At 44.6% G+C, this 25,270-nt stretch overlaps 1 protein-coding gene across 1 annotated transcript in view; it reads left to right on the top strand.

Annotated features, from left to right (window-relative positions):
- SCN11A (sodium voltage-gated channel alpha subunit 11) overlaps positions 1-25,270 on the top strand; it is an 84,804-nt gene that overhangs the window by 5,004 nt on the left and 54,530 nt on the right. The window contains exons 3-11 of the mRNA XM_032594643.1: positions 309-410; positions 7,778-7,906; positions 9,222-9,325; positions 13,189-13,362; positions 14,330-14,393; positions 19,600-19,741; positions 20,308-20,505; positions 21,341-21,514; positions 24,588-24,717. Coding sequence (XP_032450534.1) covers positions 309-410; positions 7,778-7,906; positions 9,222-9,325; positions 13,189-13,362; positions 14,330-14,393; positions 19,600-19,741; positions 20,308-20,505; positions 21,341-21,514; positions 24,588-24,717 — 1,217 coding nt within the window. The remainder of the gene's footprint in view (positions 1-308; positions 411-7,777; positions 7,907-9,221; positions 9,326-13,188; positions 13,363-14,329; positions 14,394-19,599; positions 19,742-20,307; positions 20,506-21,340; positions 21,515-24,587; positions 24,718-25,270) is intronic.

Below are 25,270 nucleotides of genomic sequence, written 5' to 3'. Positions count from 1 at the left end.
GGAGCTCTAGAGCACCGATTACGTCGCAGAGGAAGCCCACCTGGAAGCGAGGGCCAGCTTTTCTCTACGTCTCAGTCAGTCAGACATGAGGGAGGGAGTTGTAGCCCTCCAGGTGAAGGGGCTGCCTTTTGGCTGAGGACAGTTCTTCAGGGGAGGGGACAGGTGTGGGCGGTCGCCCGCCAACACGCACCGTCCGCAGACAGGTTGCACCTGCGGCCAATGGGGCCTGGAGGTATGCCCGCAGCCTCCACTGTGACGGATGACCCGGGCCACCCTGAAGTGTACCTGCCTTAACAGACAGCGGTTACATTGTTCAGCATGTTCATCATCTGCACCGTCATCATCAACTGCGTGTTCATGGCCACCGCCTGTGGGAAGGACAACAGCAACATATATACCGACAATGCCGAGTAAGTGTTTGTCCTGCGCTCATCCAACCTAAGGTTTGGAACAAATACGCCTAAACGACCTGTGATTAGATCAGAGTTCAGCTATACAGAGAAAGACAAAGTCACCCATGATCCCAACTTCCCAGTGCAAATGTCGGAAGGGTCCCTTTTAGTTTGGTACACATATTTTTAACAATTATTTTTAAAGACCTCAAAAATAATAAGCAGCACACTTACAACTTTTATGTCTAGCTTTTAAGAGGTTTTCTTTGTGTTTGTAGAGGCTTTATAGGAATCTGCTTTTATGGTAATATAACATTCTATCAGGTGAATAAACCATAATTTACTTAACCGTTCTAGTATCTTACTCCTATAAATATCACTGCAACAAGCATCTTTTTTGCATAAAGCTACTTTTCAAAAATGATTACTTTTCTTAGGGTAGAGTCTTAGAAATGGGTTTACTAGATCAAAAGTACATTTCAATGCTTGAAAAACATATGGGGACAAAATGTTTTCCAAAAGGTTTGGGATAGTTGTTAATTTATAGAGTTAACAATATTTCCATTTCCCATGTATCATTTTTGCTTTTTCCCTGGTGAGTTTGAGTGAGTTCTTCCTATAATTAAAATACTAACTTTTTGTAATTTTTAGTTGGCTACTCAGTAATGCAAGTTAATTTTTCAACTTAGAAAGTTCTATATTTTGATAAGTATTCTCTTATCAAAGAGAATGTTGTCCTAGTTTTTCTAATTTAACATATTTGCTGCTTTAGTCTTTCAGGAATATATTGAATAATTGAGAGAATAATAAGAAATCACTTATTTTATTCACATATTTTTATCCCATATTTAACTTAACTGTGTGATAGAAACCATCACGGTCAACATGCAGAACGTACAGAACATTCCAGACACTCTAAAATTTCCACTTGGCAGTCAATCCCTTGACCCCCACTTGCAACCCCAGACAAATACTGATCTGCCTTCTGTCACTCTAGACAGAAGTGTTGCCTTTTCTAGAATTTAATATAAATGGACTCATATAATGTATATGATACCATACTTTCCTATCTGGCTTCTTCCACTTAGCATGTTTTGAGATGCACCCGTGCTGTTGTTTGTATCACTAGCTTTCCCCCTCCTTGGTGTTGAGTTGTATTCCTTTGTATGAGCATATCACAATTTGTTTTCCCATTCACCTGTTGATGGACATGTGGGTTGTTTCTAGTTTGGGGCCATTATGAATAAAGCTGCTAAGAACATTTCTGTATAAAAGTCTGTTTGTGGGGATCACCTGGGTGGCTCAGTCGGTTGAGCATCTGACTCTTGATCTGGGGTCAGGTCATGATCCCAGGGTCGTGAGACAGAGCCCCATGTTGGGCTCTGTGCTGGGTGAGGAACCTGCTTAAGATGCTGTCTCTTCCTCTGCCCTTTACCCTGCTCATGCTCTTTCTTTTTCTCTCTCTAAAAATTGAATTAATTAAGTAGGTAAGTAAAAGTCTTTTTGTAGATATATGTTTGCATTTCCCTTGGATAAATACGTAGGAGTGGAATTGCTGTGACATATGTGAAGTATATGAGTGAGTAACTTTGTAAGAAATGGCCAAACTTCTCCAAAGTGGCTGGACTGTTTTACATTCCTGCAATATATGAAGGTTTCAAAGTCTTTATTAATTTCATCCTTAATTTGCTCTTCTATTTCTAGCTTCTTAAGGTAGAAACTTAAATAGTTGGTTTTAGACCATTCTTCTTTTCTTGTACAATTGTATAAAGCTATAAATTTCCACTATGCACTGCTAAAGAAAGCTTCATCCCACATATTTTGATATGTTGTGTTTTTATTACCTTTTGGGTAAACATTCCCTACTTCTTCTTATAATTACTTCTTTGTCTCATGTGTTATTTAGAAGTGTGTTTTTTTCCAAATATTTTATATTTTTCTAGTTGCCTTATTGTTAATGATTTCCAATTTAATTCTATGGAAAGAATATACTCTGTAAGTTTTCAATCTTTTGAAATTAGGAGAAACTTATTTTATGGCTCTATGGGGAATGTTTCATGTGTACATGAAAAAATGTGGATTCTGCAGTTTGATATGATTGTAAATAGTCTTATTAGGTTAAGGTGGTTGATAGTGGCATTTATATATTTATCCTTTTGCCATTTCAATTAGTACTTCTATGAATTACTGAGGAGAGGCTTGAAATCTCCATCTATGATTGTGAGTTTGTCTATTATCCCTTCATTTTTAGCAAATTTTGCTTTATATATTTTTGCAGCACTGTTATTAGGCACATACAGATTTATGGTTATTATATCTTTCTGATGTATGCATTCTTTTATCAGCATGAAATGCCCTTCTTTATCTTTAGTAATATTCCTTTTAGTATTTGTTTTGTCTGAGGTTAATACAGCTACTCCAGTTTTCTTAGGCTCATTGTTTGCATGGTATATCTTTTTCCATCCTTTTACTCTCAACCCTTGTGTGTTTTTGTATTTATAGTGTATCTCTTGTAAAGAGCACATAGTTGGTTTTTGTTTTTTATGCAGTCTATTTTCTAATCTCTGCCTTTTGATGGTATATTTATTTCATTTGCATTTAATGTAATTATGAATATGCTTAAATTCAGGTCTGCTGTTTTTCTATTGGTTTTCTGTTGCTCTCATCTGTTTTTTGTTCCTTTCCTCTTCTATTGTTCTTCCATTCCTACCTTCTTTTTTGTTAATCAGGTATATTTAGTATTTCATTTTAAATCTCTACTGTTTTTCTTTTAGATTTACTTCTTTGCATTACTTTTTAGTGATTGCTCCTTCTCTGTCCTTAAGTGGGACTTGGGTCTAGTTAAGGACAGTGAGCTTGGGGCTATGCCTTGAAGCAAGGGGCACGGATACTGCTGAGAATAGAAGTGATCCTGGGCAATATCACTGGGGAAAATGGTCTCCCATTTAGATAGTTGGCTATTCCATGTGAGGAGCTAATTGAGAGTGGAGGAGTTGCTCATTATTTACTGCAGTGTCTCTGGAAGCCTTTGTAGTCAAAGTGTAGCTGAGCCTGCTCGGCTCTTCTAGCGAGATGCAATGAGTCTTCTTTTTCCTATTAATGGAAAGCAGTGGCCCAATTGGATGCTAATCTGCTCAAAGGTCATTTTCACTACTAAAAGACCCATAAGGCAAAGATATGAAAAAACCCTTGTCTAGGCTACTAAAAGACCCATAAGGCAAAGATATGAAAAAACCCTTGTCTAGGCTGTAGGGAAGCTGCTGCTGTCTCCTGGTGGCATTTGTACTGACAATGGATGCATAAAAGTGAGGGTGGGAGGAGGAGGTTGAAAATGTTTTTACAAAAGAAGGCATGTGACTGAGTTATTAGGCCCATGGGGGGAGAGTTTCTCTAATTTTGTCAGTGTCCTTTGGTTAGAAAACTTTTAAATGGGAAATTGATTCCAGGTCTATAGCTCTCAGAGAATGAATGCCAAAGTGCCCTAGGATCAGGCGATGGTGTTCTCTTAACCTACCTGGACACCACCCGTGGCCCTGATTGGATACCCTAACCATGCTTGAACTGACAGTGACACGCTCCAGAGGGCCTCATTTGCCTGGTGGGTTGGGATCTCTCTGTCACGGAGCTCCCAAGCCCTGTTCCTTGTGGTGGGCATGGCTGTACTCCATATCAGATATCATGGTTGGTCTGCCTGTCCCTCTATTGGCCAGGCTTCGGCTGGGAGTGGGAGGTGGGAGACCAGGTGGTTAGGTAGAAATGGCAGTCAAGGGCTGCTGTCTCATTTGCCTGAGACCTAGATGGAGATTTGCAAAATCCCACAAATCTGCAATTACAGCTTTTCCCAAAATACCCTTAACTTTGTAAATTATGCCTGGTTTTTTAAAACAGTATTTCAGGGCAGACATGAATTAATCTGCTGTGTTCTTTTGTCACCTAAAAGGTGATCAGCTTAGAAAAAAAAAAAGGCTGAAGCAGAGAGCAGCTCATAACCATTTCAGCCCTTGGATTTGGCTACTTTGGATTTTTCAAGTTTCCAAGATCTTAGCTCTTTAGCTTTGTGGGCTGACAGTGGTTGGATGTTCTACCAGAAAAGGTCCATTTCTTTTACTGTGAACCAACAGCTTGTTTGAATTGATTGTTTCTGTCCCCAAAGTGGAACCCGTTTGTGTGCGTGTGCCCACGTGCACACGGACAGACCCAGCATTTTTGACAGACTGTTTTAATTGTGGTAAAATACACATTACATAAAATGTACCACGTTAACCACTTTTGAGTGGTATTAAGCACAGTCACATAGTTGTGCAACCAATTATCACCATCCGGCTCCAGAACTCTTTTCATTTTGCAAAACTGAAACTCTGTGCCTATTAAACACTAACTCCCCTCCAGTCCCTGGCAACCACCATTCTACCTTTGGTTGCTATGTATTTGACTGCTCTAGGCGCCTCACTTACGTGGAATAATACAGTATTTATCTTTTTGCACCTGGTTTATTTCCCTTAGCAGAATGACTTCAAGGTTCATCCACGTTGTAGCCTGGGTCAGGGTTTCCTTCCTTTTTAAGGCTGAATAATATTTTTTGGTATGTACCCCATTGATCTGTTGATCCATCAGTGGACATTAAGGATTGTTTCCAACTCTCGGCTATTGTGACTAATGCTGCTGTGAACGTGCATGCACAATTATTTCTTTGAAATCTTGCTTCAGTTCTTCTGTGTGCATGCCCACAAGTGGGATTGCTGGATCACGTGGTAATTCTATTTTTAATTCTTTTGAAGAGCCTTCGTAGTGTTCTCCGTGGCTGTTTGCATCATTTTACAGTACTGCACGAGACTTTCTGTTTTTCTGCATCCTTACCAACACTTGTTATGTTCTGAGGCTTTTTTTTTTTTTTTTGAAAGCAGCCATCCTAATGGGTATGAGGTGATATTTCACTGTGGTTTTGGTGTGCATTTCCCTGATGATTAGTGGTATTGAGCATCTTGTCGTGTGCTTGGTTGGCCATCTGGATGTCATCTTTGGAGAAACGTCTAATTCAAGTCATTTAGCCATTTTTAAATTAGGTTACTTGATTTGTGCTGTTTCTTTTTAAATTTAGTTTTTTAATTAAAATCTTCTTATGGAGATGTAATGACATCAATACTGTATTAGTTCCATGTGTATAGTGATTCAAAGTTTATATACATTATGGAATGATCACCATAAGTCTAGTCACCATACAAAGTTTTACAGTGTTACTGACTGTAGTCCCCATGGTGTACATTACATCCTCATGTCTTATTTATTTTATAACTGAAAGATTGTACCTCTTAATCCCCTTCACCTATTTCATCCATCTCCCAACCCCCTCCCCTCTGGCAACCATCAGTTTGCTCTCCGTGTCTAGAAGTCTGTTTTGTTTTGTTTCGCTCTTTAGTTTCTACATAGAAGGGAAATCATACAGTATCCGTCTTTCTGTGTCTGATTTTACTTAGCATGATACCCTCTAGTCTATCTTTGTTTTCATGAAGGGCAAGATTTCATTCTTTTTTAGGGTGGAATAATATTCCATTGTGTACATACACCACATTTTCTTTACCCATTTATCCATTGATGGATACTTAGATTCCTTCCATATGTTGGCTATTGTAAGTAATGTTACAATGAACATGGCAGTATGTGTACCTTTTCAAATTCGTGTTTTCACTTTCCTTGGATAAACACTCAGAAGTGGAATTGCTGGATCATATGGTACTTCCATTTTTAATTTTTGAAGGAACCTCCATATTGTTTTCCACAGTGGCCGCACCAATTTCCATTCCCATTAACAGTGCACAAGGGTTCCCTTTGCTGCATCCCTGCCAGCACTTGTTTCTTGGCTTTTTGATAATATTCATGCGACAGGTGTGAGGTAATATCTCACTGTGGTCCTGATTTGCATTTTCTTCATGATTAGTGATGTTGAATGTCTTTTCACATTCCTGTTGGCAATCTGTGTGTCTGTTCAGGCCTTCTGCCCATTTTTAATCAGATTATTTGTTCACTTGATACTGAGCTGTATGAGTTTGTTTTTTTTTTTTTTAATATATTTTGGATGTTAACCCCCATGTGATATATCATTTGCAAATCTTCTCCCATTTAGTAGGTTACCTTTTCATTTTGTTGATGTTTCCTTGGCTGTGCAAAAGCTTTTTACTTTGATGCAGCTCCGTTTGTTTATTTTTGCTTTTGTTATCCTTGTCTGGGGAGACAGAACCAAAAAAATATTCCTGAGACCAGTGTCAGAAAGCTTACCGCCCAAGTTTTTATCTAGGAATTTTATGGTTTGGTTCTTGCCTTTAAATCTTTAAGACATTTCAAGTTTGTTTTTGTGTATGGTGTGATTTTTTTGGTTGTTAAGTTGTGGGAGTTCTTTGTATCTTCTAGATATTAACCTCTCATCAGTAATATGATTTACAAATATTTTCTTCTTGAAGTTTTATAGTTTCTGCCCTTGCACTTAGATATTTAGATATTTTGAGTTAATTTTTATACATGGCGTAAGGTAGGGGTCCAACTTCATTTTTTTGCATGTGGGTACTGAGCTTTCCCAGCGTTATTTGCTGAAAGGCTGTCCTTTTTCCATGGAATAGTCTTGGCATCTTTGTGGAAAATCATATGACCATATATGTTAGGGCTTATTTCTGGGCTCTCTGTTCTATTCCAGTGTTCTATATGTCTGTGTTTATACAGGTACCGCACTGTTTTGATTAGTTTAGCTTTGTGATAGGTTTTGATATAAGAAAATCTGAGACCTCCAAGTTTTTCAAGATCATTTTGGCTTTTCAAGGTCCCTTGAAATTTGGGGTCCCGAAACATGAATTCCAGGATGGATGTTTTTATGTTTGCCAAGAATGTCATTGGGATTTCGATAGAGATTGTACTGAATCTGTAGACCACTTTGAGTGGTACAAACATCTTAACCGTATTAAGTCTTCCGATCCACGAACATGGGCTATGGAAAGATCCAGCTCTTAACCTTTTCGTTTATTCTCCTTGTTTCTTTGCCATCATCCCCTTCTGTACATCAAAGTGACAATTCTAGAATAGTGATGACAAAATAGCAGTGACAGCGCCCGTCCCAAGGCCCCAGGTTGCTAAAACAACTCTCAAGAATGTGGCCATGGAACTAAGCACTGAACAGCAGCTTACGACTTTATCTGTGGGCCTGTTGCTTAGAAATTCTGACTACTAGAACTTGCTTACGATGCTTGCCACTCTGAACTCGGGTTTACTGAAAATCAGAATGTTAAACGTCACACTGAAATGTAAAAAAAACCACATAAAAGCCAGATAAGACAGATGGCCTCTCTGCTTTTCGCATCACTTACCATATTCCTTCTTGTTCTGAATGATTTACTTTGCAGGTATGTCTTCACTGGGATTTATATTTTTGAAGCTTTGATAAAAATATTGGCAAGAGGTTTTGTTCTGGATGAGTTTTCTTTTCTTCGAGATCCATGGAACTGGCTGGACTCCATTGTCATTGCAACAGCGTAAGAATGTCAAAGATGTTTATTGAGGAGACTCGGGGTGGGAAAGAAGCTCCTTGGCTTCCACCAGGGGTCTCTGTGGGTCCATGTGAGCAGCTAAGCATGTCCTAATAATGCCTAGAGCTCTGAGTGCAGCGTGGGTTGGCCCTGAACGGCATCATGCAGCCAATTGGCCAGAGGCCTCCACACGTGAATCCATTTCTAGGCCACATTCATGCTCTCCTTCCTCCAGCCATTCACTCCCCAAACAGTGGCCTATGATGGGCCAAGTTCTGTGCAAGATACAAGGGTTGTGATAATGAAAACAAAACAAAACAAACAGACATGGTTCTCACCCTCTTGAAGCTCACAGTCCAGATGGGAAGAGGGAAAATTAACAACCATTGCAATCTGGTAGGGTGAGTGCTGGGACAGGAGCTGGGCATGTATCGGGCTGTCAGAACGTGTAGGAGGAACCACGGAATCTGGAAAATCTTTGGCTACTGCAAGCTCTCAAGGAGTTTTCCTCATTTTCCTCTAGAAGTTTTCTAGACTTGGCCTTTATGTTTAAGTCCATGGCCCCTTTTGAGTTAATTATTGTGTGAGTTAATTATTGTGTGTATATTGTATATGACATGAGGTGAGGATTGAAGTTCTTCCCGGAGGAAAGGGCATCAGTTTGGCATCTGAATGATGACACAGGGTCGGCAAAATGAAGAACAAGAAAAGCAATGGCCCATCACTGGCACAATGATAGTAACCTAACATTACTTAATTTGTGCCAGCCATCGTCTTAAGCACTTTGCTTATGCTTTCCTGTTTAGTATCTGCAAAAGCCCTTTGAGGTAGATGCTATTAATTCCCAAGTTTTACATTTGAAATTCCACGGTTGGATGATCTTGGCTATTGAAAGGCGGCGTAGTGCAGTGGTGAGAGCTCAAGAGTCAGATTGCCTGGGTTCCTTCTGGGCTTGGCCACGTAGTGAGACCTTACGTAAATGCACTGGGCCTGGAACCCGGTAGTCAGTCAATACATGTTTTGATTGATTTCTCTTATCGATAGCTGTAGCCACAACTGCATGGACTATTCCAAGGGATCTTAATCTATGTCCAAATATAAAAATTAGCTGAGAACAGCCTCCCGTGCAATCTGTGGCCCACAGCTATGGAGAATGATACTACAGACCCCGAGATGAAGGTGGGGCCAAGAAGGTGAGGCCCCAGATTTCACCTTGGTGGACAGAGAGCTGAGGCCATGTTTATTTGTGGCCTGTGTGGAGATACACAGTGCAGCTGCAGGACTGAGTAGGCCCCGGCTTTCCCTGTGCTTTGTCTTCTAGGTTTGTATCATACTCACCAAGTATCAGGGCCAGTGGCATCAGTCTGTCGTCCCTACGTACCTTCCGGGTGTTCAGAGCTTTGAAAGCAATTTCGGTGGTTTCAGGTAAGTCAGTCTGACTTTCAGCATTGCCTTTTAGTGGGAGGAATGTTCTTGTATGTTAAACGTTTCTCAAGGTGACGTATAAACCAAAACCAAACAAATTCTGCTTTCTTCATTTATTTGATCATTCAACAAATGTGTCTTTGAGCACCTCATATGTCTAGACACTGTGCTAACTACTTGGGGTATATCAGTGAGTGAACACACAGAGGTCCCTGCCCTCAGGGAGTCTACATTCTGAGTGGGAATAGGGAGACAGATACTGAGCAATAACTATAATAAATAGGTAATTACCTGCCCTGTTAGAAAGTGCTATGTGCCATGGAAAAATAAAAAGGAAAAGTAAACAACAGGAGGGCTACTGGAAGCCGTGGGTTCAGGGAAACAGGATGCGGTTTTCAATAAAGTGATCAGGCTAGGTGTCATTGGGGAGGGCGTACGGGAGTGGATTTGAAGGCAGCGAGAGAGAGTCCCACAAGCGGGTGTATGGGAAGGAGTGTCCTGAGCACAGGCAAGAGCTAGGAGTGCTGAGACTGAGGAATAGAAAGGATACAGATGCGCCGAGCAGACAGAGTGAGGGGCCAGGTGGTGGAGGTGGACCACCCTAGTGAAGGGGGGGAGGTATGTAAGCACTAGGAGGACTTGGGCTTTGCTGTGAGATAAATGGGAGAGCTTTGGGCAGAGGAGTCACATGACCTGACAAGGCTTTTGTTTTGTTTTGTTTTGTTTTTATGGAAGTTGGCCAACACACCATGATATGTTCGTTTCAGGTGCACGATATAGTGATTCAACAGCTCTATAAACTATGCTGTGCTCACCACAAGCGTAGCTACGATCTGTCGCCATACAGCACTCTTACAATACCATTGACTATATTCCTTATTCTTTTCTTTAAATGTTTATTTGTTTTGAGAGGGAGAGAGAGTGCAAGCAGGGGAGGGGCAGAGAGAGAGAGAGAGAGAGAGAGAGAGAGAGAGAGAGAATCCCAAGCAGACTCCCCACTGTCAGGGCAGAGCCTAACGCGAGGCTCGATCTTATGAACCGTGAGACCGTGACCTGAGCCAAAATCAAAAGCCAGATGCTCAAGCAACTCAGCCACCCGGGGGCTCCTCTGTTCCCTATTTTGTGCCTTTCTTCTGCACGGATTACTCATTACAAAACTGGAAGCCTGTACCTCCCACTCCCCTTCTTCTGCCCATCCTCCTTCTTCCCCCTCTCTGGCAACCACCAGTCGATTCTCTGTATCTATGAGTTTCTATTTTGTTTTGTTTGTTCATTTATTTTGTTTTTGAGATTCCACATGTCAGTGAAATCATGCGGTCTTTGCCTCTCTCCATCTGACTTATTTCACTGAGCGTCTAGGTCTATCCATGTTGTTGCAGATGGCACACTCTTGTTCTTTTTTATGGCTGAGTAATATTCCATTGTATGTGTGTGTGTGTGTGTGTGTGTGTGTGTGTGTGTATTTACATTTACCACGTCTCATTTATCCACTCATCTAATCTGACAGGTTTTAAATGGACTGCTCTGGCTGTTGCGTGGAGAATAGAATGAAGGGAAGGAAAGGCAGAAGCAGGGAAATCGGATAGGAGACATGGTGGTCGCCATGGAAATGTGTCACTCAGATCTGCTGCGGGCAGCAGAGCTGAATAATGATCCCAGCTGCCACGTCTCTGGATTCACCACTGCATCTGTGTCCACGCCAAGATCACGCTTTCCCTGCATGTCAGGGGGCCTAGTGCAGGCCCGTTGCTGAAGGACACGGGCCCCCTCGAGTGGGAGACGTCAGTTCAGGGGCTCCTCTCACAGCGGCTCTTCTTGTCCACTCCTGCTTCCTTCCCACTCTCCTTTCCCAGCTGTCAGCGCTGTGTCACAGCCCGAGGCTCTCCCTGCCAGCTGTGCTCTCTTCCCCTTTTTCTTCACGGGCGTGTCACCCAACACATCCCGTGCAGTTCTCATTCCAGAGTGTCTGCTTCTCAGAGAACTCAAACAGAGGCACAAGAGGCCACTGTCATAATCCAAGAGGAGAGACGGTTGTGCTCTAGGATCAGGTGGTGTGGAGGAGTGAGTCAAGGTTCTTGGCCCGAGTGACTGGCCAGATGGAGTCATCATTAACTGTAAACCCTCTTCACCAAAAAATTTTCTCTCTCTGCAGTCCTTCCCTTCCCCCTTCTTCTTCCCTTCCCTTCTAGTCTCTTCTATCAATGCTTAGCTCCCCCACCAAAACGCTAGGCAATTTGGATCCTTTCAAAAAGAGGCAGTGGGTTGGTTATTTTTTGAAACCTCAGAAAAACAGCCACGTAATGGTAAACTGGCAGTCAAGGACAGTTTATGTAGGATTTGCCCCTCTCCTTCTTTTCTTCCTCTTTTGCAAGGTCGGCCTTGGTTTCCCAAGTTAAGTGAGGGGCTCAGTGCCTTGTGTTTCCTATGGGTAAAATATACATCAGGCAGTCCCTTAGCAGCTGTAGAGTTTCCTTCTTCATCTCTAAACGGGTGACCATAGTCTCTGTTTTGACCCATGAAACACATGAGATCCCTGGATACTTTCTGGAAGTAAGGGCTTGAGGTATGATCCTTTAAGGAACTTTGTAAAAATTATTCAGGCGTTCCAGCCATCTTTCAGCCAAATTTCCTTGCTTTGGAGAAGACTCAAACACGTTGTTATAGATGAGAGTCGGGCTTAGGTAAGGTTGAAGCGTCCACTTGTTTGGCTGCTGCTGGGGACACAGTGAATGTCCCAGCTTGGCCGGAAGCCTCCTCCTTATGCGGCACTGCACTTTGTGGGAAAGTCATTTGCTGCCGCTTTGGCCTCCTGTCAGGTGGCACTTTCTGTTCTCAAGTCTACCCGTCGTGGTTTACACTGATCACTGGAAACTTTGTCACTTGGTGCCATCCCACACACTGTAAGTCCTGTCTGGTTGTTTCTCTCTCCACCTGTGTGGACAGCGGGGCCCCTGGCTCAGTCATGTGCTGGGGCTGACTTGTTCTGGCTCCGCAGCAGGAGAACGTGCACCTCCTTTTCCAGCTCCGCATCCAGGGACGTCGTGCTGTGTAGCCTGAAACCAGCTGGATGGGAGGGCTGTACGGAGGGAGAAGAGGGATCTGCTACACAATTCTGCAAACAAGGAAGGCTGAATGCTACAGATGGGAATTTCCCTGCACATACACCCCCTCTCCCCTCCCCAGAAAGCTGATTTTAAACATTTGCCGTCGTACCAAACATGGTGTCCTTATTTTGTAACTTGGCAGCCTATAGAGTGCCGTGGACACAGTAGGTGTTTAGTAAATATTTCTTGAATTCAAAAAACCCCTATTAGAAGTAGTAATCTGAGTTCCCCCCTCCCTAGAATATTCTCATTATCTGAGTCCAGAAAGAGCTCCTCCTTCTAGCTCCCTGCCCCCTGATTTAGCGAGGTCTCACGGCACCTTGCAGAGCTTGTGGTTGGTAGTGACCACTGCATGTTAAATACAGCTCTGTGTCCTCCTCTAGGGTGGCCTCACTGTGGCCTTAATGCTGCACGTGACCCCCAGCTGTGCGTTGTCTGCACAACTGTAATCAACTTGCCTGTATGGGATGTTTCTGTTCGGTCTTCTAACTTGCCCTGCGGAGCAACCCCGTCACAGACACAGGGCGGGAGGAAGAGGCTGAGCCCTAGACCGGCGTCCACCCAATGGCACGTAACTTTGCTCTGGCAGAGTTAGAACCAGAACCCGTGGCAGCAGAATCCCGGGCCAGGCTAGTTTACAGTCCCAGCCGGCAGTCAGGTGACACCCGAGGCCTTGGACATTCGCTCCATGCCCTTTGCCTGTGTCTGCTGTAGACGTGAGTGGGGGCTTCTTCCCACCCTGGTCCTTTTCCTCCCCAGGTCTGAAGGTCATCGTTGGGGCCTTGCTGCGCTCTGTGAAGAAGCTTGTTGACGTGATGATCCTGACTCTCTTTTGCCTCAGCATCTTCGCCCTGGTAGGTCAGCAGCTCTTTAAGGAAAATCTGAACCAGAGATGTGTCAGGAAGGACTGTAAGGATATGGATAACCTTGACGGTAAATATTCTACCTTCCACACCTTGGTCCGTGCATGGTTAACTTTTATTCTCACCATTCATGCTATCTACAGATCTACGTTCCAGAGTCTTAGCAGGAAGGATGATTTCATCCTTCCAGGGGTCTCACATGGGCAGATGTGCTTCTTAGAGAACTGCCTCATTCTTTGGGTTTCCATGGAGAAGGCAAAGCCTGAAGCCATATCCATACAAGTGGTGTCAGCTTCCATCCCTTCCCCTGTGGATCTGTCCACCCTGTGTCATGTTTTGCTTTATTTATTTTTTTTTTAATTTAAGAAAGAGAGAGAGAGAGAGAGAGGGAGAAGGAGAGGGAGAGGGAGGGAGGGAGGGAGGGAGAGAGAGAGAGAGAGAGAGACTGACCATGAGCAGGGGAGGGTAGAGAGAGGAGACACAGAATCTGAAGCAGGCTCCAGGCTCTGAGCTGTCTGCACAGAGACCACTGTGGGGCTTCAACTCACAAACCATGAGACCAAGAGCTGAGCCAAAGTCAGACACTCAACCGAGTAAGGCACCCAGGAGCCCCGATATCACTTCTTTTTCTGCTGCACCCTCTCCACACTGAGGTCGACCCTCTAGCAATTCCGCATGTCCTGGATCTCACATGGCTACCCCGTTTCCATGTCTGTCTTGGTTTATTTAACTTCTCGTGGGTTGAGTCTGTGTCCAGCTTCCCCCAGGGCCTGGTCTCCGGTTCAGTTTTATGCACTGAGAGGCCAGGGGGGCATGGTGGTGTCCCTGCTTCCTCCTCGTCCTTCTTCCTTCTTCCTTTCCCTCCTTTTCTCTTGCTCCTTCCTGAGGGCTTACTGTCTGCTTCTTCTCTGGCTGCCCACTCCGATCATTTTAGAGGATTCCAAACCATTGGTTTCAAGCAAACCTGGCACACTGGCTGTTGTCTTTCCTTTCAGGTTTTGCTTTTAAATCTGAATTTATGATTCTTCCCTTTTCAGACCATTGCTTTGAAAAGAAAGATTCCACTGAATTCAGAATATGTGGCAGCTGGATGGGTGAAAGGTAAGAGGTTCACACTCTCCTTTTTTCTCCCAAGCAGATCACTTGTGGACCTTTTGGGGTGATGTTGCAAACGGTCTTCATCTAATGACTCGTGGAGGCAGTGATGGCAGTTGACAAACAGTCCCGATTATTGCACGCATCTACGCAAGTTTCGACATACATTATTAAGTTATTAACAACTCACCACTGTAATTAATAAAAATAAAATCAATTATTTTTAAAATTAATAATAAAACAATAAACTTACTGTAATTGATATATTCATTTAAACATGAATTTAATATAATTCAATTAATTTCATATAGCTTAAAAATAATAAAAAAATAATGTAAAATAATTAAAAAAATAATATAATAATTATTTTCAAGTGTTTACAGCAGCTTCCCTTCCTCCCCAAAGTTAGGTTGAATTAGTAGCTGAAGAAACCTACTGAGAATGTAGTATTTTGACTTTATGGAGTGAGTATTCAGGACTTTCAAAGGTTAGGAAGAATGTTATGACTGAGAGCCTCATGGAATCCTTATTTTCTCTTCAATGGCGTGGTCCTGATGCAAGGCCATCTGAACGTCTTTCTCAGGTGCTCACGTGTTGATCACCAAAGCCTCTAATTTCATACACGGTTTTATGTGTGTTCACAGGCCGCTCGTAGCCCTCTGGCCCTTTGGGGATACCCTTCTTTCTTCCAGGGTCTCAGTGCTCTCTTGTGGTGAGAAATTCAATTCAGGGTGATTTAATGAGCATATTTCAACGTTTATTTATTTTTGAGACAGAGAGAGACAGAGCGTGAACAGGGGAGGGGCAGAGAGAGAGGGAGACACAGAATCTGAAACAGGCTCCGGGCTCTGAGCGGTCAGCACAGAGCCCGACGCGGGGCTCGAACTCACAGGCCGTGAGATCATGACCTGAGCCGAAGTCGGACGCCCAACCGACCGAGCCACCCAGGCGCCCCTGATGAGCATATTTCAAATTAAGATAATACGCAAATCCTTCTCACAAAAGAGGCTAAATTTGCGCCCCAGTAACAGATAAGTATCAAAGGCCAGCAGCATGCCAAGCTCTGTGCTAAGCCCAAAGAGTCCAAGTGCGAACCAGGGAGCATATTCCTCTTGAAGCTGGCCTCTCGCGGGAACGAGAGAAAATGTGTTTGACTCTTTGAAAGTATGATGAGTGTTTTAAGAGAGATGGGTAGATACTGAGAGAAATAACAGGGGATATAACCCTGTCTATAACACGAGAGAAGCATCCTGTGATGCCACGTGGGACGGTCACAGGTTCAGACTCAGCCAAACTCACAAGACGCCAGAGGCTTTAATCTAACACACAGTTTATTGAGCTTTCTGAAAGGGTCCCCTTCCACAGTGCTTTCGTTTAATGAGGAGACAAACACTGTAACGTACGGTGCTTCCTTGACCCCGCACAGGGCAGGTACAGTTACTATGGGCAAAATCCAAGGGGGGTCGGGCCACCTGGACACACAGACACCGCAGCCTTGGCTTCTAAATGGTCTTTATTGTGTCTCCGTCTCTCTAAGCTTGTATGCCGGTCTTAGTTCTCTAGTCTAGGTGTAGTCTCAAAGCTCAGGCGTTGTTTTTCTTAAAAAAAAATTTTTTTAAGGTTTATTCATTTCTCAGAGACAGACAGAGCGTGAGCAGGGAAGGGGCGGAGGGAGAGGGTGACACAGAATCTGAAACAGGCTCCAGGCTCTGAGCTGTCAGCACAGAGCCCAGTCGGGGCTTGAACTCATGGACCACGAGATTGTGACCTGAGCCGAAGTCGGACGCCCAACCGACTGAGCCACCCAGGTGGGCCAGGTGTTTGGTAGACCAACTCTTAGTACATGATCTTCTGCATTGATCATAGCACAGTAGTTCCCAAGGAGATGGCAGGTCTCAGGTCACCTTCCTAGGCAGGTCTCCATCTGCCCAGGGCCCAGGCCTGGTCTTCAGCCTTTCCTTGCTGCCTCGTGCCCTGAAGACCATCCGGCTGGTTCTGAAGCATGAGTAGGAGGTTCTGGCAGGTGAGGAGATAGTGTGAACAAGTCCATTCAGTAGAAAAGTAACGGGGAAGGCTTTGCGCCTGAGGGTAAGTGGTCAGGGGGAGTAAGAAGAAACCCAGCAGCTTGTTGGGCAGAGGGGCAGGGGACGGGAACTAACTCTGCAGGGTCTGGTAGCCCGTCAGTGCCAAGGATTTTTACTTTGATCACAAAGGAAACAAGACCTGACCAGGTTAGGGGTTTATAAAGGTCCCCATGGCTGCTACATGGAGAATGGATGCATGGAGTAGATGAGGCAGCCACTTAGGAGACTACGTTGATACAGGGGAGAGTCACGAAGCAGTGCGGTGGAGATGATGAGAAATGGATGGACGAGTTCCAAAGGCATTTAGGAGACAGAAAGAGCAAGATCTGTGAATTGAATAGTAGGGTTTCACTGAGGTCTGAGAAAGGGGCACAATGGATGTCTTCCTTCTGAGTCACCCTAACGCCAAGTCTACCCCTCACCGAGTCCTGTTCTGCCCACCAAGCAAACTCCCAATCAATTTGTCAGGACCTTTGATTAAATGTGACTGAACAGCCCAGGCTTGCCAGGTATCTGAAGAAAGCCTTTGGCATAAAGGGGCCGACATAAAGAAATGGGAAAAATGATCATTGTCATAGTTCAGGCAGCTATAATAAAATACAGTAGACGGAGCGACTTATCGACAACAGGAATTTATTTCTCACAGCTCTGGAGGCTGGAAGTTCAAGATGAGGGCACCAGCTTGGTTGGGTTCTAGTGGGGGTCTCTTCCAGATTGTAGGTGGCAGTCTTCGCTGCTGTGTCCTTGCATGGCAGAAAGGGGGTGAGAGAGCTCTCTGGGGTCTCTCTTATGAGGGTACGAATCCCATCATGAGGGTTCCACTCTCCTGCTCTAATCACCACCCACAGGCCCCACCTTCAAACAGTATCCCACTGAAGATAACAACTGCAAGGTACAAATTTCAGGAGGACCCAAACATTCAGGCCATAAGAGCTGTGGACAAAACAACGGTTTAGAGAGAACCAACAGGGGCTTTTAAAACCTTAAATAGGGTCCTCAGTGAAATTAAAAGAGCTATTGTATACATCAAAACAAAAATAGCTCATTATGAAAAAGGAACAGGGGTGTCTGGGTGGCTCAGTCGGTTGAGCGTCCGACTTCGGCTCAGGTCATGATTTCCAGTTTGTGAGTTCAGCCCCGCGTCGGGCTCTGTGCTGACAGCTCGGAGCCTGGAGCCTGCTTCAGATTCTGTGTCTCCCTCTCTCTCTGCCCCTCCCCCAGTCAATGCTCTGTCTCTCTCTGTCTCAAAAATAAATATAAACATTAAAAATTTTAAATATTATTTAATTATTAAATTATTATTTACTTAATTATTATATTAAAAATTTTAATATAAACAAAAAAAAGGAACAGTGAACACAAGTTTTTTTTGTAACATGATTACAAAAACTCAATAATAGAATTAAAAGATTAAGTTGAGGAGGGGCACCTGGGTGGCTTAGTCGGTTAAGCGTCCAACTTTGGCTCAGGTCATGATTCATGGTTTATGAGTTCGAGCCCTACACTGGGTTCTCTGCTGTCAGCACAGAGCCCGATTCAGATCCTCTGTATCTTTGTGCCCCTCCCCCATTTGTGCGCACGTGTGCGCGCACGCTCTCTCTCTCTCTCTAAAATAAATACATTAAAAAAAAATTTTTTTAAAGATTAAGTTGAGGAAATACTCCCCAGAAAGTAGCAACAACAGAGACAGAAAATATGAGAATAAGTATCAATCCAGAAATTCCAACTTTCAACTAAATAGAAATTTCTGAAACAGAGTACAGAAAAAACAAAAGGGAGAAAATTAGCAATGCAACAATACAAAGAATTTTCCTGAGCTTGAGGATGCACGTCTCTCTGTCCCTCCGTGTCCCATAAAGTGCCCAACACCGTGAATGAAGAAAGGCCATGCCAAGGGCATTATTGTGGCATTTCAGAACCTTTAGGAGTCAAGATCTTAAATTAAAGAGAAAAAGGTTACCCACAAAGGAACAAAAATCAAAATGACATCAGAATTCTCAACAGCGACACAGGATAACCACTGCACAATGCCTTCATATTTCTAAGGAAAAATTATTTTCAAACCAGAATTCTACTTCTGACCAAACCATCAACTGTGAAGGCAGGATAAAAGTATACTCACATAGGCAAAGATCACCCAGTCTTCTTTAGAAGCCACTTGAGATTTGTTCCAGAAAAATGAGGAAATACAACTTGGAAAAAGCAACACACAAGAGCCAACAAAAAATGGATCTGACTGGGGAGAGCCATCAACCAAGGCTGCGGTACTTTTCTGGAAAGAGGGATGTAAGTGGTGATGGAGTGGGATAGGATGTTGGGGAGCTAGCCCTCATCTACCACAGCAGCAACTTAATCACCAAGGACTAAAATTGAGAGATATCGGCATAAACATTATCTTTCGAGGTACGGACATAAATGAGTTGAAAGTTGTTGACTTTGGGGTATGTAAATGGTGGTTAAAGAGTGGTGATAAAGGTCTTAATTACAAGTCTTTGGGTACCACATGGCTTTTAAACTGTATGCATGTATTCCTTCGATCAAAATGCTGTACTTATCAAAAATGAAGAAAGTATGTACCCTTAGTATTATCTGATAGATGCACTTAGTGATGTGTGCTTTGATGACGTGGGCAAAGACCCATGTACACCATATCCACTGTTTGTAAAGTAAAACCCAAATGTTTGTGAGACCAAAAAGACTTAACAACTGAAGCATAAATCTTCACCATTCGCACAGCAGTTAAATAAATCATCGGGCTGTAAGGCACGAAAAGAAATAAGATATTTCCCTGTATGGTCATGTGGAAAGGCGTCCGTGCTATCTTGTTCCATCAAAAAAAACAAGGCGCAAGAGAGCGGTCAAAGAACGCTCCCATTTAATGAAAAGAAAAAACCTGCTAATATGAACTTACTAATCAATCCAGTTGAAAAGAGCCAGTGAGTGCCCACAGTAAGGTGCAGGCTGGGAAGCTTGGCAGCTGGGGCACAGTCACTCGACAAAAGCTCTAGGGCTTTCCAATGGGAGCCGTGGTCCCCAGAAGAGCAGGTGCGTTGGCCAGGATGGGCGGGAGGCAGGAGCGAAGCTGGCCTGGAATGTAACTCCTCCTCTGTTCCTTTGTTTCCATCTAGTGCCTGTTCTGAACAATTTCAGTGCAACCACACCAAAAGGAATCCTGACTATAATTATACCAATTTTGACAACTTTGGCTGGTCTTTTCTGTCCATGTTTCGGCTGATAACCCAAGATTCCTGGGAGAAGCTTTATCAACAGGTTATCTAATTACCCTCCCTCCCCCTCTCCCTCCTCTCCCTCTCCCCCCTCCCTCCCTTCCCCTCCATCACTCATCGACATTTCCGTCGTTTATTCATAACTTGCCATCCACTCCCCGCCATTGTCCTCTGCTCTCTGTCCTCAGCAGTTGTACTGTTAGGTTCTACTTCAGATATTCCGTTAGAAACGCCAAAAAAAGTGCCTCCTTTTCCTAGAAATGCTGCCCCTCTCCAGATTCCCTGCAGCCTGAGGTTCTGCTACCCATGCTGGGGTTTTCAGGAAGCATTCCTTTCTCTCCTGCCTTTTCAATTCTAAAATGCAAATACCCTTGAGAAAGTCATCATAAAGTTCCGAGACTCACATGGGAGTTCAGGGCCGGCCTCTCCTCACTGATGGGCAGCAGGAGCCCCCCAGGAACGGGAGGCTATCCATGATGCTGCTCTGGGCGGCTCAGCCAACCGGTGCTGGGGGCGGGCCGCTTGCCACTGTGCTGTGTCTCCTTGAGGTGACGGTCACCTCCTGCGGAACAAGGCTTCAGACGCAAGCGTGTGCTGTGTCCTTTGCAGACCTTGCGTACCTCAGGGCTTTTCTCAGTCTTCTTCTTCGTGGTGGTCATCTTCCTGGGCTCCTTCTACCTGATTAACTTAACCCTGGCTGTTGTCACCATGGCTTACGAGGAGCAGAACAGAAACGTAGCTGCCGAGACCGAGGCCAAGGAGAAGATGTTCCAGGAAGCCCAGCGGCTGCTGAAGGAGGAAAAGGAGGTAGGGACACGCAGCGTCAGACAGTGGGGTCTGCTTAGGGGGTGGACTGCAGAGGTCACGAAGCCTTGAGCCTTAGGCAGGGGCTCAGAGCCTTCTCTACTCTGCTTTTTGGAGAATTTAAGCCCCTTGAAGACTGGCTCTGCTGCTGTTCTTACTGAGCTGTTCAGGCACAGAGCTCTTGAGAGCAGGAAATCCTCAGTCTTCTGAGACCTGGGCCTTGTAGGACAGACCCCAAACCGGGGCTAGAGGATAAAATATACATATATGTAAATTAAGGCTGTGCTCCAGGCTTGTTTATGGGAACCCGGAGATGCCTGTGTTCAGGACCTTTGCTTGCCGAGGCTTTGGGAAAGTACAATGGTTCTCTAGACACAATAGCCGTGATTACCTCTCCCTTCTTGAAATTCCCGTCATATTTACAGGCCATTCTCACTGTTTCTTGGCGTCTTTACATTTTTCCAATTCGAAGACTTCAGGAACATGTTTTGTTCTCTTTCTCAGCCTCCACGGAGATTTGTCAGAGGGAGGCCCCACCATGTTTAATACCGGCATCATCAGGCACAGACACGTATAGAGTGCCGTGCTACGGTTTAGCGATAGAGACATGAAAGCATTAACCTTGCCTTTGAGGCTGCAGTCTCTGTGGATAAATAAACAGGATATGTCCCTCTGGTAAATAATAACAAAGCTAGCATATTCCAAGTCGGCGATGAGCAATCTAAGTGGGTGGACGCCTCCAGAAGGGAGGAGAGAACGCTCACGGAGGTCAGGTCATTTGCAGTGTTTTATGGGGAGGTATAATCTGTTTATTAATTGCTTTTGTTCACTTTCTAAGGCTCTGGTTGCCATGGGAATTGACAGAAGTTCACTTAATTCCCTTGAGGCATCATCTTTTTCCCCAAAGAAGAGAAAGCTATTTGGTAATAGGAAACGAAAGTCCTTTTTTTTGAGAGACTCTGGGAAAGACCAGCCTCCAGAATCAGATTCTGATGAAGATTCCACGAAAAAGGCAAGTCTCGGCCCAGGGATTAATGATCCTATAGCACCGTTAGGGGGACAGGTCAAGTTGTCAGCCTAATTGAAGGGATTCATTCATTCATTTAGTCATTCATCCATTTGCACGTACTTTCCCACATCCATCCATCTATTCAACTACCCATTTCTTTACAAACATCTATTTGAAGTGTTGAGAGGGTTTACCAGCCACGTGGCACTGGGGTAGGTACGAGGGCTATGTGAGATGTCTGAAACAGACGACTAACGATGAAGACACACGAACAAGGAGGCAGTTATTGTTTAGTATGACAGCTGACATGATGATCCCATATGGGAGAACAGAGGAGAAGCCATGTCTTAGTGGGGGTTCCTTGCGAAGCAAACCCTGAGACGTTAAAGTGCAGGTAGATTATTTGGGAAGTGATCCCAAGAAGCACCAAGAGGAGTGAGAAGAAGGGTTACACGGAAGATAAAGTGGCCAACTAAGGTTCGTCATTAAGCTGGTTACCACTGAAGGTACTTGGAGTTTAACCTCCGTGGAGTGAGGGCACTAGAGTATTTGTACACCGACTTTGGTCCATCATTGGTTCCGGACTGCTGGATTCAGGTGACAATCATTTTCCTGCATTTCTGACTTTGTGTTCATTAGGGCAGAGGGTGGTCAGGTCGCCAGAGAAGGCCCTCAGGGAGGACCCGGGGACATACAGATCCAGCCAGTGGCAGCATCTATGACTTGGGGGGGGGGTGGGGGGCGGGAGAAGAGCCATAGATCAGAAGAGTTCCCAGAGGAAAAAAGCATCCGTGCCCAAAGGATGAATTAATGTTTCATCCCTGGGTAAAAAGTGAATGGAGCACCACAGGTAGAGGGAGCGGCACACGCAAAGGCCTGGAGGCAAAGGAGAGCGGGAGAATGTGACCTTGTAGAACACTTGTGAGTGTGTGTGTGCACGTGCATGTGTGTATGAGGCTGGAGACGGCCTGGCAAGAGGCTATAGCGGTAGGATGGGGTCATCACAAAAGGCCTTGAAGCTGAGCTGAGGGGCTCACCCTTTACTCAGGGACCAAGGGCTAAGCAGTATTGAAAGTTGTTTGTTAGTTTTTTTAAATATTTATTTATTTTTGAGATAGAGAAAGAGACAGAGTGCGAGCAGGGGAGGGGCAGAGAGAGAGAGGGAGACACAGAATCCAAAGCAGCTCCAGGCTCTGAGCCGACAGCAGAGAGCCTGGTACGATACGGGGCTTGAACTCATGAACCATGAGATCATGACCTGAGCCAAAGTTGGACGCTCAACCGACTGAGCCCCCGGGCACCCGTGAAAGGTTTTAAGCAAAAGAGTGACTTGACTAGGTTGACAGTTTTGAAATCCTAGATGCACTGAAGAGACCGGACCAGAGCAGGCGAGACTGGAGGGAACCAGTTGAGAAGTTGTGGCGGCAATCCAAGTAAGAGGCAACAGGGGCTTAAACTGTGGTGAGGGCAGGAGGATGAAGAGACAATAGTGGTACAGTGATTTCCAGAAGAGAAAATTTGGCACTTGACTAGATAGATGCAGAGAGGGGGAAGATGCCAGGTTGACTGCTTGGGTAGCCAACTTGATGGACTGTAGTTTACCGAGACGGGAAAGGAGCTTGTCCTGGGGGAGGGAAGGATGGCGAGCTCAGTTTTGGGTGTGGCAAGTTTGAAATGCCTGTGGGGCATCCTAGCAGGGATATTTTGTAGGCCAAGTGGATATGAAGCTATGAGGGGTAGAGAAAAACCCTATCTTTATCAGTGTGGTGGGGGATGTTTGAACATGTTTTAATTGTGGAGAGAGAAATCGGAGGAGAGGAAAATGTTGAAGATACAGGCCAGGGAATCATGGCGAGAGCCACTTTTCTGAGATGGGAGGAAGAGGTGAAGTGGTCGGAAGGGAGGGTGCATGCCTGAGGGGAGGTGGGGAAAGGGGGTCGGGGGCCTTTACAGAAGTAGGTGGGCAGACCTCGTCCATTGCTGTGTGCAGTTCTCTGGTGGAGTGACAGGGACCCATCTTTCAGTTTAGAGGCTTCTCTAATGTCAGACCATAGCATATTGAAGAGCCTGCAAATATTTTTTAGTATTTTGAAGAGTTTTTTTTCTCATTTCACAAAACAATAGACCAAGAGCAGACAGCTAATAAAAAGTGTCTTTTCCCTAAGCCAAAATAGGAAATAGCTATAGAAAGACTACAGGTTGCCTTTAAAATAGCTTATCACTGGGGCACCTGGGTGGCTCAGTCAGTTAAGCATCTGACTTCAACTCAGGTCATGATCTCACGGTTTGAACCCCGCATGGGGCTCCATGCTGACAGCGTGAAGCCTGCTTGGGATTCTCTCTCTCTCCTCTCTCTGCCCCTCCCCAACTCATGCTTTCTCTCTCAAAATAAATGAATAAACTTAACTAAAATAAAATAGTTCCCTCTGGGGCCACAGTTGGTCAGAACTTCGGGGAAACAAGTCATTATGGGTAATTCTCTAGGTAGCTGAAGATTTATGTACTGTCGTGTCCAGAGACTTTAGAATTGTAGGTAAGATGAGAGTCGAGCCCCCAAGCACAGCCTGAGAGAGTGCTTGAGGTTTAGTATATAGACTTTGTCATATTTATTTTGGCCGTTCTTTTTAGTTACTGACTGTTTCAAAATCAATTTAGGCAGCCATTCTAACCTGGCCCCGATCCACCCTTCTAAATGTATCTATCCCCCCACTCCTGCCACTCAAAAACATTATTTCTAATTTTGACTTTTATTGCTTTTGTGTCCTGAACCGTTTATTGTTCCTTCATTTTTTGTAAAATTTCATTTGCTCTTTGTTGACAATGAATAAATCACAGAGAAAGAAACATTTCCATAGTTAGCATCCTGGAAATGTGCATACATTAAAAAGTATGAACGCCACCCTGCATTTTAGTTATTTATGAAATCTGAAACAGGAAAGCTGAACCTTCGTCCTGCCATGAGATGGAAGGGAGCAGAGCTATTTAAGATACTAAGTCTTACAGAGTAGCCTGTGACCTTTTGAGGAGGGGCAGTCCCTTCCCTTTGAAGGTCTACCATGCCTTCCTTCTCTTACAGCCACACATCCTAGAGCAAACCAAACGGCTGTCCCAGAATCTGTCAGTGGATTTCTGTGATGAGCACGGGGACCCCTTCCAAAGGCAGAGGGCCCTGAGTGCTGTCAGCATCCTCACCATCACCATGCAGGGTAAGCTCTGCCCTCTTGGCCCCAGGGACAGCCCAACTGCAGTGACGTCCCTCCATTTTCCTTCTTTCCATCTCCCCCAGAAGCCCTCTGTAGCCCCTTCTGCTTCCTGCAGAGTGACTTCTTGTGCCTCTTTGGAGCATGGGAGCCAAGTGGCTTGAGGAAGCAGGCCCACCCTGAGTTGGCCCTTGGGTATTGGTGGGAACTGGCTAGCTTTGGCATTTAGGACCAAGAGTACAGACAAGACCCCCACCCTTACCCACCCTGATCAGGCCAGGCAGTCACAGGGGGTCGCAGTGGCAATGACAGTGACCAAAGAAGAGACGACACAGAAGTTTCCAGAAGGTGACGGTTGTCATGGAAGTTAGAGTTAGGAATCTGGCATGCAAAGTGGAAGACCTGTGTAGATAGGCTGGAATCATCTGATGGACCTCATCAACAGCAGGTAACCAGGACCCCCAACTGAGGGGTTGGTGTTCAAAGGCAGGACCCAAGTCCTTACAGGGACGGGGTCAGATTCGTCCTTAGCACTTTTGAGCCCTATTGCATCACTTCA

Source organism: Lynx canadensis, chromosome C2 (genome assembly GCF_007474595.2).
Source record: "Lynx canadensis isolate LIC74 chromosome C2, mLynCan4.pri.v2, whole genome shotgun sequence".
Lineage (NCBI taxonomy): Eukaryota > Metazoa > Chordata > Mammalia > Carnivora > Felidae > Lynx > Lynx canadensis.
The sequence above is the reverse complement of the archived record's forward strand: the minus strand, read 5'-3'. Positions and strand labels throughout refer to the sequence as shown.